At 40.8% G+C, this 13,062-nt stretch overlaps 1 protein-coding gene across 1 annotated transcript in view; it reads right to left on the reverse strand.

The window, feature by feature from the left end:
- Window positions 1-13,062, reverse strand: part of LOC128636591 (complement C4-B-like) — a 216,847-nt gene that overhangs the window by 37,841 nt on the left and 165,944 nt on the right. Inside the window, 3 exon segments of the mRNA XM_053689585.1 lie at window positions 1,178-1,268; window positions 1,791-1,847; window positions 11,522-11,674. Coding sequence (XP_053545560.1) covers window positions 1,178-1,268; window positions 1,791-1,847; window positions 11,522-11,674 — 301 coding nt within the window.

Raw genomic sequence — 13,062 nt, forward strand, 5'->3', positions numbered from 1 at the left:
TGTCATACACATCAATAGTTCAAAGAAAATCCCAACATGGAAAGCCAGGAAACATCTGTACAGAATGCCCCCTAATTACCTGTGGTCCCAACAAAGTAAGGAAATCTTTATGAACAGCTTGGAAACTGAGGAGATAATTAATCAAATTAATGCTTTCATTAATAGAAGCTACAGTTATACTCCATATGACACAAATAAAGCAACAATTGATTTAACAACTATTCTCCATAGAGCGGAAAACAAATCTCTTAAACTGTGAGACAAAAGACACAGGAAAAATAACAATAAAAATGATTGGTTTGATAAAGAATGCGCAGCCTTAAGACTTGAGGTGAGAAAATGATCAAACCTTAAACGCAGAGAACCGCTGCGAGAGGATCTGAGGTGCACATATAAACGTAAACTAAAACTATCCTTAAACGCAAGAAAATAAACCACCTAAATAAAACACTCTCCCAAATTCAAGAATCAACAGATAATAATTCCTTTTGGAGCTTGTGGAAAAAATTCACCTCAAAAGCCACTGGGCATATTCCATTCCAAGATGGTGACATATGGACAGATTATTTTCAAACATTATACAAAGAACTAGATCCGCTCTCATATCTAAATATTCCCCAACCCGTTCACTTTGATCAACCTCTGACTTACGTCTCTCCAATCCTAATATCTCTACATCCCTCTATCACCATCAAGACTTCTCATAAGCTGCTCTTGTCTTTTGGAACTCTCTACCCCGCACCAACAGACCTTGTACAGCTTCAGACACTCTCTGTGTTTCATCATACCCAAAATAAATCTTAAACTGCCTTGACTGACTGCTGCAACTACAATCCACATGACAAGCTGCCTCAAACCTTCTGTCACTGCACCCTGAACCTGTAGACTATAAGCTCTTCAGAGAAAGACCCTCTTCCTTCTGTGCTCGTATTGTTGTCTGTTATGTTTTTTGTATCTTATCAGAAATCTTTGTCATTGCATAGACCTATCTCTGTACCTAGTGCTACAGAATGTTGTGACGCCATACAAATAAACGATAATAATAATAATACTGTCCCTTTAAGACAAAAAATAGAGGTAGGTACGTAATAAAATTATGTTAGTAGAAAATAAAGAATTTAAAGAATGTAAAGTGGAGAGATAGTTGACAGAAAGGCAGTTTGATAAGATAACTTACTTGCAGTGTCATCTCCACTCACTTTCACCTCAAGTCCAAGATCATTACAAGTTGAGTTCTCAGTCTGCATAACATTATATTGTTTTAGAACCTGAAAATAGAGGACACTCAAATTACTTAATTGTGTTAATGATCAAATAAAAGTAAACAAGAAAATATATAATTATATGAAAGGTATAAAAAGGTTTGGGAGCAACATACAAGCTCTTTAATCAAAAGAGAAAGGGGTTGGGCATGCACAGATTCGACCACTTATGAATAAAAGAGGGCAAAGTTGTATCAAATGAGGGGAGGGTGACATTAGGGCTGTGTGTTGTCTTAGCAGAGGATGATGATGGGTGGTTGTATCAACTCTATGGATGTTGACTTATTTATGTTGCTGTGTTAGTGGAGGATAATAATTTATAGATGCTAATTTAATAAAGGATAATAATTTGTAGTTGTGCCAGCTCAATGGAGGATGAGGTTGGTGTGTAATTATTAGGATTCTGAGAATGTACGTAGCAAAATGCGTTGGTTTATCTGTGGATGTTGTATAAGGCATTAACTCAATGGATTCTGGGAAACTGAAGAGGCAAACTGTAATGTGATTAGTTGAATCTTAAATACTCACTGTCAGGGTTGCTTTTCCTTTTCCAGACACCTTTATATTAAATTTTGTTCCCAACGACTGTAAAAAACAAACATGTTAGTCAACTCTACATCCAGTTCCTTCTAGCTTTCAGCCTCTATCATTTATCTCTCTCTTTTTCTCTCTCTCCCTCTATATCTCCTGGGTTTCTTCTGTCGATCAATAGATTTCTAATTTATTTTTTACTTCCTTTCTCCATCTTTGCTCTCTCTTTCCTTATTCTCATGATTATACTTATTTCTCCCCTCTGCATATTTCTCTTGTTAAGTGTATCCAGTCCACGGATCATCCATTACTTGTGGGATATATTCCCTTCCCAACAGGAAGTTGCAAGAGGATCACCCACAGCAGAGCTGCTATATAGCTCCTCCCCTCACATGTCATATCCAGTCATTCTCTTGCAACCCTCAACATAGATGGAGGTCGTGAGAGGACTGTGGTGTTTTATACTTAGTTTATTTCTTCAATCAAAAGTTTGTTATTTTTAAATGGCACCGGAGTGTGCTGTTTTTTCTCAGGCAGTATTTGGAAGAAGAATCTGCCTGCGTTTTCTATGATCTTAGCAGAAGTAACTAAGATCCACTTGCTGTTCTCACACATTCTGAGGAGTGAGGTAACTTCAGAGAGGGAATGGCGTGCAGGTTTTCCTGCAACTAAGGTATGTGCAGTAAAATATTTTTCTAAGGAATGGAATTGACTAAGAAAATGCTGCTGATACTGAAGTAATGTAAGTAAAGCCTTAAATGCAGTGAAAGCGACTGGTATCAGGCTTATTAATAGAGATATATACTCTTCAAAAAATGTGTTTTAAAACGTTTGCTGGCATGTTTAATCGTTTTTTAACGTACATTTGGTGATAAAACTTATTGGGGCATAATTTTTCCACATGGCTGGCTTAATTTCTGCATAGAAACAGTTAACTGAGGCTTCCCACTGTTGTAATATGAGTGGGAGGGGCCTATTTGACGCTTTTTTGCGCAGTAAAAATTCAGACTCAGACTTCCTGCTTCTTCCTGCATTATCCAGGACTTCTCTAGAGGGCTCAAAAGGCTTCAAAAGTCATATTGAGGGAGGTAATCAGTCACAGCAGAGCTGTGACAGTGTGTTTGACTGTTTTAAAAAACGTTTTTCTCTATTGTTTATCCGTTTTGGGTATTAAGGGGTTAATCATCCATTTGCAAGTGGGTGCAATGCTCTGCTGACTTACTACATTTACTGTGAAAATTTGGTTGGTATAACTGCTTTGGTTCATTGTTATTTCAACTTGAGACAGGTTTTGTGCTTCTTAAAGGCGCAGTAGCGTTTTTTATATTGCTTGTAAACTTATTGTGAAGTGTTTTTCAAGCTTGCCAGTCTTATTGCTAGTCTGTTTAAACATGTCTGACATAGATGAATCTACTTGTTCATTATGTTTGAAAGCCAGTGTGGAGCCCCATAGGAATATGTGTACTAAATGTATTGATTTCACTTTAAATAATAAAGGTCAGTCTTTATCTATAAAAGAATTATCACCAGACGACGAGGGGGAAGTTATGCCGACTAACTCTCCTCACGTGTCAGTACCTTCGCCTCCCGCTCAGGGGGCGCATGCTATTATGGCGCCAAGTACATCAGAGACGCCCATAGCAATTACTTTACAGGACATGGCTACAATCATGAATAATACCCTGTCAGAAGTATTATCTAGATTGCCAGAATTGAGAGGCAAGCGTGATAGCTCTGGGATTAGGAGAGATGCAGAGCGCGCTGGTGCTGTAAGAGCCATGTCTGATACTGCGTCACAGTTTGCAGAACATGAGGATGGAGAGCTTCATTCTGTGGGTGACGGATCTGATCCGGGGAAACCTGATTCAGAGATCTCTAATTTTAAATTTAAGCTTGAGAACCTCCATGTATTGCTTGGGGAGGTTTTAGCTGCTCTGAACGACTGTAACACAGTTGCAATTCCAGAGAAATTGTGTAGGCTGGATAGATACTATGCGGTACCGGTGTGTACTGATGTTTTCCCTATACCTAAAAGGCTTACAGAAATTATTAGCAAGGAGTGGGATAGACCCGGTGTGCCCTTTTCCCCGCCTCCTATATTTAGAAAAATGTTTCCAATAGACGCCACTACACGGGACTTATGGCAGACGGTCCCTAAGGTGGAGGGAGCAGTTTCTACTTTAGCAAAGCGTACCACTATCCCGGTTGAGGATAGTTGTGCTTTTTCGGATCCAATGGATAAAAAATTAGAAGGTTACCTTAAGAAAATGTTTTTTCAACAAGGTTTTATCCTGCAGCCCCTTGCATGCATTGCGCCTGTCACTGCTGCTGCGGCATTCTGGTTTGAGTCTCTGGAAGAGGCCATTCACACAGCTCCATTGGATGAAATTATGGACAAGCTTAAATCACTTAAGCTAGCTAACTCATTTGTTTCTGATGCCATTGTACATTTGACTAAACTAACGGCTAAGAACTCCGGATTCGCCATCCAGGCGCGGAGGGCGCTATGGCTTAAATCCTGGTCAGCTGACGTGACTTCTAAATCTAAATTACTTAATATCCCTTTCAAGGGGCAGACCTTATTCGGGCCCGGCTTGAAGGAAATTATTGCTGACATTACTGGAGGTAAGGGGCATACCCTTCCTCAGGACAGGGCCAAATCAAAGGCCAAACAGTCTAATTTTCGTGCCTTTCGAAATTTCAAGGCAGGAGCAGCATCAACTTCCTCCACTCCAAAACAGGGAGGAACTGTTGCTCATTTCAGACAGGCCTGGAAACCTAACCAGTCCTGGAACAAGGGCAAGCAGGCCAGAAAACCTGCTACTGCCCCCAAGACAGCATGAAGGAACGGCCCCCTATCCGGAAACGGATCTAGTGGGGGGCAGACTTTCTCTCTTCGCCCAGGCGTGGGCAAGAGATGTCCAGGATCCCTGGGCGTTGGAGATCATATCTCAGGGATATCTTCTGGACTTCAAGGCTTCTCCTCCTCAAGGGAGATTTCATCTTTAAGGTTATCAGAAAACCAGATAAAGAAAGAGGCATTCCTACGCTGTGTACAAGACCTCCTAGTAATGGGGGTGATCCACCCAGTTCCGCGGACGGAACAAGGACAGGGATTTTATTCAAATCTGTTCGTGGTTCCCAAGAAAGAGGGTACCTTCAGACCAATTTTGGACCTAAAGATCTTAAACAAATTCCTAAGAGTTCCATCATTCAAAATGGAAACTATTCGGACCATCCTACCCATGATCCAAGAGGGTCAGTGCATGACCATAGTGGACTTAAAGGATGCCTACCTTCACATACCGATTCACAAAGATCATCATCGGTTACTAAGATTTGCCTTTCTAGACAGGCATTACCAATTTGTAGCTCTCCCCTTCGGGTTGGCTATGGCCCCGAGAATCTTTACAAAGGTTCTGGGCTCACTTCTGGCGGTTCTAAGACCGCGAGGCATAGCGGTGGCTCCGTATCTAGACGACATCCTGATACAGGCGTCAAGCTTTCAAATTGCCAAGTCTCATACAGAGATAGTTCTGGCATTTCTGAGGTCGCATGGGTGGAAGGTGAACGTGGAAAAGAGTTCTCTATCACCACTCACAAGAGTCTCCTTCCTAGGGACTCTGATAGATTCTGTAGAAATGAAAATTTACCTGACGGAGGCCAGGTTATCAAAACTTTTAAATGCTTGCCGTGTCCTTCATTCCATTCCACGCCCGTCAGTGGCTCAGTGCATGGAAGTAATCGGCTTAATGGTAGCGGCAATGGACATAGTGCCATTTGCGCGCCTGCATCTCAGACCGCTGCAATTGTGCATGCTAGGTCAGTGGAATGGGGATTACTCAGATTTGTCCCCTCTACTAAATCTGGATCAAGAGACCAGAGATTCTCTTCTCTGGTGGCTATCTCGGGTCCATCTGTCCAAGGGTATGACCTTTCGCAGGCCAGATTGTACGATTGTAACAACAGATGCCAGCCTTCTAGGCTGGGGCGCAGTCTGGAATTCCCTGAAGGCTCAGGGATCGTGGACTCAGGAGGAGAAACTCCTCCCAATAAATATTCTGGAGTTAAGAGCAATATTCAATGCTCTTCTAGCTTGGCCTCAGTTAGCAACACTGAGGTTCATCAGATTTCAGTCGGACAATATCACGACTGTGGCTTACATCAACCATCAAGGGGGAACCAGGAGTTCCCTAGCGATGTTAGAATTCTCAAAGATAATTCGCTGGGCAGAGTCTCACTCTTGCCACTTGTCAGCAATCCACATCCCAGGCGTGGAGAACTGGGAGGCAGATTTTCTAAGTCATCAGACTTTTCATCCGGGGGAGTGGGAACTCCATCCGGAGGTGTTTGCTCAACTGGTCCATCGTTGGGGCAAACCAGAACTGGATCTCATGGCGTCTCACCAGAACGCCAAGCTTCCTCGTTACGGATCCAGGTCCAGGGACCCGGGAGCGACGCTGATAGATGCTCTAGCAGCTCCTTGGTTCTTCAACCTGGCTTATGTGTTTCCACCGTTTCCTCTGCTCCCTCGACTGATTGCCAAGATCAAACAGGAGAGAGCATCAGTGATTCTGATAGCGCCTGCGTGGCCACGCAGGACCTGGTATGCAGACCTAGTGGACATGTCATCCTGTCCACCATGGACTCTACCTCTGAGGCAAGACCTTCTAATACAAGGTCCTTTCAATCATCCAAATCTAATTTCTCTGAGACTGACTGCATGGAGATTGAACGCTTGATTCTATCAAAGCGTGGCTTCTCCGAGTCAGTTATTGATACCTTAATACAGGCACGAAAGCCTGTTACCAGGAAAATCTACCATAAGATATGGCGTAAATACCTTTATTGGTGCGAATCCAAGAGTTACTCATGGAGTAAGGTTAGGATTCCTAGGATATTGTCCTTTCTCCAAGAGGGTTTGGAAAAAGGCTTATCAGCTAGTTCGTTAAAAGGACAGATCTCTGCTCTGTCTATTCTTTTGCACAAGCGTCTGGCAGAGGTTCCAGACGTCCAGGCTTTTTGTCAGGCTTTGGCTAGGATTAAGCCTGTGTTTAAAACTGTTGCTCCTCCGTGGAGCTTAAACTTGGTTCTTAAAGTTCTTCAAGGAGTTCCGTTTGAACCCCTTTATTCCATTGATATTAAACTTTTATCTTGGAAAGTTCTGTTTTTGATGGCTATTTCCTCGGCTCGAAGAGTCTCAGAGTTATCTGCCTTACATTGTCATTCTCCTTATCTGATTTTCCATTCAGACAAGGTAGTTCTGCGTGCTAAACCTGGGTTTTTACCTAAGGTGGTTTCTAACAGGAATATCAATCAAGAGATTGTTGTCCCGTCATTGTGCCCTAATCCTTCTTCAAAGAAGGAACGTCTTTTACATAATCTGGACGTAGTCCGTGCCTTGAAGTTCTACTTACAGGCAACTAAAGATTTTCGTCAAACATCTGCCCTGTTTGTCGTTTACTCTGGACAGAGGAGAGGTCAAAAAGCTTCGGCAACCTCTCTCTCCTTTTGGCTTCGAAGCATAATACGCTTAGCCTATGAGACTGCTGGACAGCAGCCCCCTGAAAGGATTACAGCTCATTCTACTAGATCTGTGGCTTCCACCTGGGCCTTTAAAAATGAGGCCTCTGTTGAACAGATTTGCAAGGCTGCGACTTGGTCTTCGCTTCACACTTTTTCAAAATTTTACAAATTTGACACTTTTGCTTCTTCGCAGGCTGTTTTTGGGAGAAAGGTTCTACAGGCAGTGGTTCCTTCCGTTTAAGTTCCTGCCTTGTCCCTCCCATCATCCGTGTACTTAAGCTTTGGTATTGGTATCCCACAAGTAATGGATGATCCGTGGACTGGATACACTTAACAAGAGAAAACATAATTTATGCTTACCTGATAAATGTATTTCTCTTGTAGTGTATCCAGTCCACGGCCCGCCCTGTCCTTTTAAGGCAGGTCTAAATTTTTAATTAAACTACAGTCACCACTGCACCCTATGGTTTCTCCTTTCTCGTCTTGTTTCAGTCGAATGACTGGATATGACATGTGAGGGGAGAAGCTATATAGCAGCTCTGCTGTGGGTGATCCTCTTGCAACTTTCTGTTGGGAAGGGAATATATCCCACAAGTAATGGATGATCCGTGGACTGGATACACTACAAGAGAAATAAATTTATCAGGTAAGCATAAATTATGTTTTTTCTCTTCTTTTCCACGCATCATTTTTTCTTCTCCATTCTTATTTTGAACCTGTTTTCTCATTCATATTACCCTCATTCTATCTCATCTCTCCTCTTTTTGCTATCTTGTACTATGATAGTTTAAATATTGCCCCTCCCTCTCTTTCTTTCTCTATCTCTTTTTTCTTCTCACCCACTCTCCCTCCTTCTCTTCCACTTTCTCTCTCTATGGGGCCGATTTATCAAGTGTTTGTATATTACTTTACACTTCAGATTACATTTTAACTTAGCACTTTCTATTTTGTATTTTATTGCATACATCAGTGTATTTAGGATTGGGATTTTACCATTTCGGATTATGCTTTGGCAGTTTCTGTGTAACTGTAACAAATTAGACTCATACAGGGAGTGCAGAATTATTAGGCAAATTTGTATTTTGACCACATCATCCTCTTTATGCATGTTGTCTTACTCCAAGCTGTATAGGCTCGAAAGCCTACTACCAATTAAGCATATTAGGTGATGTGCATCTCTGTAATGAGAAGGGGTGTGGTCTAATGACATCAACACCCTATATCAGGTGTGCATAATTATTAGGCAACTTCCTTTCCTTTGGCAAAATGGGTCAAAAGAAGGACTTGACAGGCTCAGAAAAGTCAAAAATAGTGAGATATCTTGCAGAGGGATGCAGCACTCTTAAAATGGCAAAGCTTCTGAAGCGTGATCATCGAACAATCAAGCGTTTCATTCAAAATAGTCAACAGGGTCGCAAGAAGCGTGTGGAAAAACCAAGGCGCAAAATAACTGCCCATGAACTGAGAAAAGTCAAGCGTGCAGCTGCCAAGATGCCACTTGCCACCAGTTTGGCCATATTTCAGAGCTGCAACATCACTGGAGTGCCCAAAAGCACAAGGTGTGCAATACTCAGAGACATGGCCAAGGTAAGAAAGGCTGAAAGACGACCACCACTGAACAAGACACACAAGCTGAAACGTCAAGACTGGGCCAAGAAATATCTCAAGACTGATTTTTCTAAGGTTTTATGGACTGATGAAATGAGAGTGAGTCTTGATGGGCCAGATGGATGGGCCCGTGGCTGGATTGGTAAAGCGCAGAGAGCTCCAGTCCGACTCAGACGCCAGCAAGGTGGAGGTGGAGTACTGGTTTGGGCTGGTATCATCAAAGATGAGCTTGTGGGGCCTTTTCGGGTTGAGGATGGAGTCAAGCTCAACTCCCAGTCCTACTGCCAGTTTCTGGAAGACACCTTCTTCAAGCAGTGGTACAGGAAGAAGTCTTCATCCTTCAAGAAAAACATGATTTTCATGCAGGACAATGCTCCATCACACGCCTCCAAGTACTCCACAGCGTGGCTGGCAAGAAAGGGTATAAAAGAAGAAAATCTAATGACATGGCCTCCTTGTTCACCTGATCTGAACCCCATTGAGTGAGATTTACAAGGAGGGAAAACAGTACACCTCTCTGAACAGTGTCTGGGAGGCTGTGGTTGCTGCTGCACGCAATGTTGATGGTGAACAGATCAAAACACTGACAGAATCCATGGATGGCAGGCTTTTGAGTGTCCTTGCAAAGAAAGGTGGCTATATTGGTCACTGATTTGTTTTTGTTTTGTTTTTGAATGTCAGAAATGTATATTTGTGAATGTTGAGATGTTATATTGGTTTCACTGGTAAAAATAAATAATTGAAATGGGTATATATTTGTTTTTTGTTAAGTTGCCTAATAATTATGCACAGTAATAGTCACCTGCACACACAGATATCCCCCTAAAATAGCTATAACTAAAAACAAACTAAAAACTACTTCCAAAACTATTCAGCTTTGATATTAATGAGTTTTTTGGGTTCATTGAGAACATGGTTGTTGTTCAATAATAAAATTAATCCTCAAAAATACAACTTGCCTAATAATTCTGCACTCCCTGTACTTTGTATATTTATGTGTATCTTTTACAAATTACATTGCACTTTGTATTTAAATCCAATTGAAAAACGGACAGTTTCAGTTTTCCAGAGAGCTTTTTTACTTTCTAGGGACCTGATAAGCAAATATTCCCTAGTTTAAAGAGTAAAAATAGTGCCGATTTCACAGGGGTTGAACTCACTTAATTCTATAATTAAAAAATGCAGAATCTGTAAGTCCCAGAAAGATGAGAGATGCCTTCCATAAAAAAACCAATGAGGCTTTCTGGGATATATAATTTCCCAGGGGAGAGAGAAGTTAACTGGAAAACCCATAGGGCTGCAGCAAATCAAATAATACTGACATGTTTTTAGTACAATCTAACTTCTTTTTTTTTACAGTATTTTAGTATATATTGCTTTTCTGTCAGTTAAATAAGTGTATTATGAATTTTGAGTTAACTTCACCTGCATATACCTTGCAAGATAATTCAGTGAAACCAACTTATTCAAAATGCTTATACCATTCCACAAGAGAGAGATTCAGACACACACTGAAACCTCCCTTGTCCAACCTAGGGAACTGCCCTGTCCCTTCTTCTTTCTGAAGCTCTGTTTTATTTTACAATAAACAAAATACAAAGCGCAAGGTACTTTGTAAAACATACACAGAAAAGTCTGACCTAATTTGTTACTTTCAAAACATAATCAGAATAAGTAAAACCACTGTTGGATCTAAATCTAAATGTATTAAAATAGAAAATAGAAAGTGCAAAACCTGAAATGTAATAATACTGAAAGGACACAACCTGAAGTATAAATTAATATAAAATATAAAGCACAAAGTGTAAGTGTAACAAATCTCTCATTTCTTGCAGTGCTATATTGCACTAAGCTTGTCTCTCCTTCACATACAGAAATGCAGAGAACACCTCTTAGACAAAATTTGCCTGTCTAGAATCTTCTGAGATATCTGTCAATGCTGGAGAGTTCCGCACTTTTTCTTTTAGCATTCAGTAAGTTTAGCCCCTGTGAAGTCTGCATTACAATTTCTCTGCAAGCAGGAGAATCTTTTATCATCATGCCCTATGACTATCTCCTGCTTTTTCTCATTGTCTCTCTTCTTCCTCCTCTCTCTCTTTCTCACCCTCTATTTTTTAATATCTGGCAAAATCTTTGGGGGCTGTTTTTGAGAATTAGTTTATCACATTCAGAGCCTCCATAGTGAGATAAATAACTCTTAAGCTAAAATTTGCCTTTATAAAATTCTTTGAGGGACCTCACAGTACTATCGAGACATCTTAGATAATTTCACCAGAGAGGAGATCTTTAGATCATTGTACCCCATGTGTTCCCTCTTTTCCACCCCTTTTTTTCTACCTTTTTTGCTATATTGCTCCACTTTAACCCCTTGCTTCATCGCTTCCTTCCATATTGTCTCAGTTCCTAAATCTTCTATTTTTAAGTTTTTGTCTCAGCCATTTTTCTCTGTCTTTCTATTTCCATCACTGCTCCCCTTTACTCTCTGTGGCATTTACTTGTCCATCGCTTGATCACATCTAATTCCACTGTCTCTATTTTCCCAGTTTTCTTTCCTCCAGCTCATCTGGTTGCCCCCCCCCCATTCCATGTCTCACCAGTTGCTCCTGCACATTGTCCTCACTCCGCAGAAAAAATGTTCTGTCCTTTTTCCTCTCTAGAGACTGCACTTGAACTTCTAGGGCAGTTTGTTCTTCCTTATACGTGGTGATCCAATACTCAGACATAGCTTCCAGCGCCATCACTGTGTCCTGTAAGTTTCATGACATTTTATGTATGCATTTTCTTTCCTTCTTCATTATTTGCCCATGTTCATTACCACTCTTGCCTCTAGGTGTCTCTTGCCCCCCTTTCATGTTCGCACAGTTCTGCATATGTTTAATGTTTCTGAATCTCCCTTTCTAAGGCCTCTTAAATTACATTTTAACAATAAAGATATAACAAGATACACAACATGCAAAAAATAGAGATATTTTATTTAACCAAGCTGGTATCTATAAGATGCGCCAACAGTGAGCAATAAATATATAAGGTAGAGGAATATATATAAATATATATATATGGGTACTGGTATAATATACCTTAAACCGGTGTACAGCAAATTTTATACAGGTCTAGAATATAGTCTGTACTAATTTTAAGATATAATAACTGAAATGTCAGAAGAAACGATTGTAAATATATAGCAAAAAATTGAGTATAAAATATATATCAATATGTTACATTTCAATTAGGGATAACATATGTTACATAAACATCAGATGACATAACAAATTAAATAGAGCAATAGATATATATAAGAGAACAACAGCCCAGAAGTATTAGTAATAGAAAATAGTATCCTGATAAAAGACTTATCCAGGGAGAGTCCACGGCTACAGGCAGCTCCTCTAATGTGTCACGCCACGACAATATAGATAGGTCTAAAATACAAAAAATAGAAGGCGCCACATAGTTCAGATCAGCAGGTAACCAAAATGAAGTAGGTACAGGTGGAAACCTACTCACGTGATATAAAGCACAATTGTGCAGTGCAGGCAGACCGGAACCAAAGAGTCGTCCGGCAGACTCCTAGGCACACTTTGATCTGAAGATATCCTCGTCCCACCAAGAGGGAGTTCAGAGATATTCCTTATTAATACAGGAAATGTTGAGCCACGGTCAGTGGTGGAGATCAACTCTCATAAAAGCACTGTGGCAGAAGATTGCATCCAAAAGGAAAAAAGCAGCAGCAAGAAAATGAGTAATGCAAATTTATTTTAAAAGGTTAAAACATTGGCAACGCGTTTCTCCGTGTACACAGCACGGTTTCATCAGGCTATCTATTCATCAGGATAGCCTGATGAAACCGTGCTGTGTACATGGAGAAACGCGTTGCCAATGTTTTAACCTTTTAAAATAAATTTTTATTACTCATTTTCTAGCTGCTTTTTTCCTTTTGGATGCAATCTTCTGCCACTGTGCTTTTATGAGAGTTGATCTCCACCACTGACCGTGGCTCAACATTGCCTGTATTAATAAGGAATATCTCTGGACTATCTCTTGGTGGGACGAGGATATCTTCAGATCCTAGTGTGTCTATTAGTCTGCCGGACGACTCTTTGGTTCCGGTCTGCCTGCACTGCACAATTGTGCTTTA

This window comes from Bombina bombina, chromosome 7, assembly GCF_027579735.1.
Source record: "Bombina bombina isolate aBomBom1 chromosome 7, aBomBom1.pri, whole genome shotgun sequence".
NCBI classification, from domain to species: Eukaryota; Metazoa; Chordata; class Amphibia; order Anura; family Bombinatoridae; genus Bombina; species Bombina bombina.